The following is a 5,688-nucleotide window of genomic DNA, read 5'->3' on the forward strand; positions in this document are numbered from 1 at the left end:
GTCGAGCAAAAACTACCTAGTATAGATTGTTAGATGTGTATAAGAGACACTTGCAGTAGCTTGTAAGTAATATCAGGCACCAGTAACTGGGAGTAACTTGATATATTACTTGGCAGTGGAGGTGACTATCAGCATGAAAGTAAAGTAACTGGGTAATTGTGGTAATAGGAAGTAATTCGTTGATTATAATTGGTAGAAAATCCAAAGTTTTTTAATAATTGGCGGGTCCATCACAATGAGTTCTTTCTCATTACCTTTAATCTTACGTTTTATTCTATTCTTTTCTATTTTTGCAACCTCTTTCCCAATCCGCCTGCTCTTCCCAATCCCCCCTATACACATTATCTTACACCACACCTACAATACCCACTTCTATAAACCCCTTCATACTTGCCATTAGCTAACTTACCCCTTCCACCAGTCAGACGTATTCTCTTCGAACCCTCCTCTCCCATATACTCCTTCACTCCACTCCTCTACTGCTCCCTCTTCCTTCCTTTCACACCCACACTCCCAACCACTCTCCACCACGCACCCCACTCCTCACCACTCACCCCATTCCCCACCCTCCCCAGGTTCCTGGAGTGGTTCCCTCCAGGTTGGGAGTTCGTAGTCGAGGCAATGCTGATCCGCGCTGTACAGGCTTGTTGTAATGCCTTCGTCATCACCTCCACCTTCGCCTTCATCGTCAGCGAGTTCCCGGACAACATTGCCAAGCTCTTCGTCAGTCATGGCTTTATTTAATTTATTATTAATTAACCTCGTTGCGGTGCTAGTGTGCACTTTTTGGTAAAAACCGTACACACATGTGCAGTGCAGTAGCATTACAGCATTATAGCATTACAGCATTATAGTGTAGTAACAGTACGGTGGCGGTACAGTAACAAATGTGAAATGCAATATATTAAAATACAAATTGTTAAATAGTCAAGGTTATAGTAGCATTTTTTAGCTAATCCCATTCGCACTTTTCGTGACTGGTTGGTCTTTACCATTTTACAAAAAATCTTTACAACTCTAGATTTGCACGTTATTCTGATCTATATCAATTAACAAGTCGATTAAATGCATAATATAATTGACCTAACATACTGAATATTTTAAATATTACCTATAATACTAACGAAAATAATTTATATAATAAAATGCAAGAAATAAATGTGTTTGGGCGGCAGGCGCTGACGAGAACGGCGATGAACGTGGCCCAGATGCTAGGCCCCGTGGTGGGGGGCGCGCTGTACGAGCTGGGGGGCTTCAAGCTCCCCTTCCTTTAACTATGCACTCCCTCTTTCCCACCAATAGGGTCCCCTTTCCGTCATTAATCCCCTTTTCCCCTCCGTAGGGGAGCAGGGGTCGAGGCAGGACACCCCCGCGAGGGAGGTGACGTTGCTGGACGTGGTGCGCATCCCTGGGATGTGGATCAGCTTCGTCACCTTCGTCTTCTCGACGATGAGCAACGGCTTCCTGTCCATCACCCTCGAGGCCGTCGTCCTCAGGAAGGTCAGTGCAACTTCTGTCTTATACTTTATAATAATAATGATGATAATTAAAATAATAATAATAATAATAATTATAATAACGATAATAATAATAGTGGTTTCCGCGTTGATTAGGCCATTAGGCCTGTCTCCGCTTCTTAACATCGCTGAACATTCCCAGCTTGATGCAGTCTCGAACACGCAACTTTCTGCTCCAACTCTGGTACTCTGGACTGTAACCACTGGACCACTCTGCCCAGTATCAGTTTAATATTATCAGCTTCATTTTTTCTTTTTATCGGTTTTATAGTGATGTGGGTCATTATATCAGTTTTATGGGAATCTGGGTTATTAAATGAATTGAATATTGTGCGATTATATGAATCGGCGACAAGCCTACGGCCTAATAAACGCTGAAACTGATATATATATTATATTATGGCGATAAATATTACGTCATTTTTTATGGTAAAAATGGGTCATTACATCACTTTGTCAACAAGTTCTATTACATAGATTAATTTCGTGTGTTGGCGATAGCTTATGGGATATGGAAGAATCCTTTCCAATACTCGCACTAATCATATTCTCGAAGCTCACACAAATCTACATATTGTTACTTTTTACTGTTACTTTTTATTGGCCATATTTAATGTTACTGTCTAATGCAAGAGCAGACGGTTAATGTTTTAAGTTCTTTATTCTATAATTTTGGGTCTATGCTTAATGCTTGTTCCTTATCCTTTGCGTCTTTTTTTCCTTGGGCACAATGACACCTTTTTTTATGTCGAGCATAAACTAGTCTAGATTGTTATTTAAATTTCTCTATAGACTCCGCATATTTGGTGTTTCATTAATTGTCCAACACGATCAAAATTATAATCCGGATTAGTTCGTATCTGGATGCTTTCAACACAAGAGGGACAAGAATCGTCACGAAAAATTCAAGAACCGGCAACAGGCCATGGGCCTATTTCTTCAGTGCCGACACTTCTATTCTAAGAATAGTTTTGAAATTGCTCGATCTAATGTTGCAGTTTCCCATCGAATACTGCCGTTTTTTTAAACATCTCCGTTTTTTCTCACTATTTAGCCGGCAACAATTTTAGCCCATTTCATTGTTTCAGTGAGTACACAATAAAAGAAAACATTATTTTCAATACAAATATATTTTTGTCCCGCTTCAAATATAAATTTCTAAGTTATTTCAGTTTTCTCTCTTGAGCAAACTTCTTTGAGATTGAATTTTAGCAGTAGCAATTTTGATATATGTTTTAAAAGATTTGAAGAAATAAAAAATCGATGCATTTAATTAAATTTAAAGGTAGTAAAACCACAAAAAATATTATTAAAATGATTTATTTGCAGTTCAACATCTCACACCTACACGTTGGCTTCCTGTTTGGCCTCAAAGATGGCGCCAACAGCATAGCGTCGCCCATGTGGGGGCTTCTGTGTGACCATCTGGGCCACCTGCGGGCCATCATACTCGTCAGCTCCAGCTTGGCCGCCCTGTCCTTTACCCTCCTGGGGCCGCTGCCTGGCCTCCCTCTGCAGCGGTCAGCGCAAAATATTTATTCAGCTTTCTTCTGATATCCTAACTATATTTGAATAAAATATTTAACATAAATATACATACATTAATTGTTTTCTGCTAGTCTAAGCTGCTTGGACTGGTGTTCTATTACTCTACTAATCTCAGCTAAATATATTAAATTAAAATATTGTAATATATTTATATGTATTATTAGTATTAGATGGCATTGCTGGAGGAACCCACCAGCATCATCATGCAGTGCTGGAGGAACCCACCAGCATCATCATGCAGTGGCCAAACATCAACCGACCGACGATAGCTGACAGTTCAATCTCTACGGATTGAACTCTACCATTTATCTCATAACTACCTGAGTTGTCTGAACTTTGAGATTGATTCAGAGTGATTTTTCTGATGCAAAATTTTACTGCTTCACCCTACTTACGTATATTATGTACTTATTTAAAAAAAATTAAATATTTATTGTTTCTTGTAACATGGAACTGAAGGTTTGTTGCATTCGAAACGTCGTTAATAATCTAAAACTATTTCATGAAACATGCCTTCCGATATACCAACGTCATTTGAAGAATTGTTCGACTCTGATAATTTAAATCAACGAATTCTCTGGTCATTAATCGCCTGTGTATACGTGTATATAAGTGAAATATTTTCTACTAATCTCAGCTGTTTAAAAATTATGAACGATGGCCGATGTTCCAATTTCCTCCGTTATTTTGTATTTGGATACGATAATCGCCAGTAAAAAAACATGGGGATTTTTGTACGTTTCATCCGAGAAATAAAACCTGGGCGTAGAAATATTATTTCTACTGAGTTTATTTAATATTTATTTATTTATATATCCAAATAACTTTATGAATACATTTCATCGCGCGGCAGGACCCATGCGCTCGTCGTAGCGGCGCTCGTCATCAACGGCTTTGGTGTTGGCGGGCAGCAGGTGGCGGGCGTCGTGCACGCCATGAAGATGGCGGGGTGAGTGGCGGGCAGCAGGTGGCGGGCGTCGTGCACGCCATGAAGATGGCGGGGTGAGTGGCGGGCAGCAGGAGGCGGGTGTCGTGCACGCCAGGAAGATGGCGGGGTGAGTGACGGGCAGCAGGTGGCGGGCGTCTAGGCAACCTTCAGGTCCAGGATCAGCGGGATGAGGTACCTGGTCATATGACTTTGTCATATGACTCTTTGGAGAGATGAAAGGAGAGTTCGTCAAACTATAGACATGCAAAAAATTAACTTGACTGGACTCTAACTTTGGAAATGAGATCTTCAGGCTAGTGGCATCACAGTGGCAAGAGGAGAGTTTGGGTGCTTCGGAAAGGTTACCTTTCCGAGGCAGGACTGTGGCTGTTTAACGCCTTGCCGATTGAAACAACGGGAGAAGGGGGAATTCCCGTTAAGACCTTCAAGAGGCGACTACACGCCTTCCTGAGCGTAGTCATCTGCACCACTACCTTCATCAAAAATGAAGTATCGTTAATCAACTGGCTCAACTAAGGGCCGATGTACTACAGTCACAGTTAACGTCACTCATGGTAAAGTTTTAGACATCAGCGTCGAAAGCCACGCTTGTCCACGCTGCCGTGCTCGTCGCCGACCGCCCCCGGCAGTCGCCACGCCGGTCGGTCCTGGCTGCCAGGGTCTCGGAAGTTGCGTTCTCATGCAAGGTAACGCCACTACCACGCATCTGCCCTCACTTGGCCAGCTGATGTGCGATGCTGTTGCTTGCTGTCACGATACTGTCTCTTGAAGCTCTCTGGGGCAAATTTGACTTCTCTCCTCAGCTCCATTACACATAACATAGCGATGTCGGCGCTGAAGAGTAGGCCTCATGTGGCCTGTCGCTGATTCTTGTACTTTTCGTGACTTGGCGGACAGCAGGTGAATGTCATCGGTAAGACATTCAACCGCCTCGGTCCAGAACGAGATGGGATCCATCCGGCCGAGTTCGAACTCTGACCGTAGTTCTGTTGTTCGCAATTTGCGATCCTCCTTTCACTGTGGTTGGTCATAATCCCTGAAGTTTGTCAGGAAGGTTAGGTATGTACAAGCGGTGAACTGCTCTCGCAGTTGGTGAAACTGTTTGCAGTCTCCGTGTCGCGTCCTCATCGCCAGAGGACGCAGATGGTTTGCGGAGAATGAAATACAGAATTTTGAAATCTTACTGTACTTCTTTTCAGTCCATCTTCACATGACGTGCTCTGCAAAACAGAGTACCATAAGAAGGCAGAACTTGAAATTACTTTTAATAGTAACTCCTAGAAACGTTAGTCGGTAACGATTGAGCAATTTAAGACGCTTAGGAATATTCAGAAATTTCCATATAGGCGGCAACAGGAGATATTTGTCAAGGAAAAATTCCGCTCAGGGTTATACAGTACAAAACTGCCTGGTTACGTTACACAAGTGAATTTTAAATAGTAATTGATTCAATAATCATGGACAATTGGATTAATTCGCACAATCACTTTGATATTGCAGTAAGCTAGAAAATCAGTCTCAGAAAAAACAAACACACGTTATAAATGGGGCAAAACTGCTAATAATTGACAGTATCAAGATCATTTATGAGTTTAACCGGATTCAATGAAACAGAACATAGTTTTCAGGTTGTGCATCATGAGATAGAACATCATGAAACAGTAAACAATGCTT

General features: G+C 41.8%; 1 protein-coding gene across 1 annotated transcript in view; it reads left to right on the forward strand.

The window, feature by feature from the left end:
* LOC108681709 (MFS-type transporter SLC18B1) overlaps positions 1–5,688 on the forward strand; it is an 8,028-nt gene that overhangs the window by 643 nt on the left and 1,697 nt on the right. The window contains exons 2-5 of the mRNA XM_047880620.1: positions 576–723; positions 1,303–1,500; positions 2,847–3,037; positions 3,919–4,014. Coding sequence (XP_047736576.1) covers positions 576–723; positions 1,303–1,500; positions 2,847–3,037; positions 3,919–4,014 — 633 coding nt within the window. The remainder of the gene's footprint in view (positions 1–575; positions 724–1,302; positions 1,501–2,846; positions 3,038–3,918; positions 4,015–5,688) is intronic.

This window comes from Hyalella azteca, unplaced genomic scaffold, assembly GCF_000764305.2.
Source record: "Hyalella azteca isolate HAZT.00-mixed unplaced genomic scaffold, Hazt_2.0.2 contig5737, whole genome shotgun sequence".
NCBI classification, from domain to species: domain Eukaryota; kingdom Metazoa; phylum Arthropoda; class Malacostraca; order Amphipoda; family Hyalellidae; genus Hyalella; species Hyalella azteca.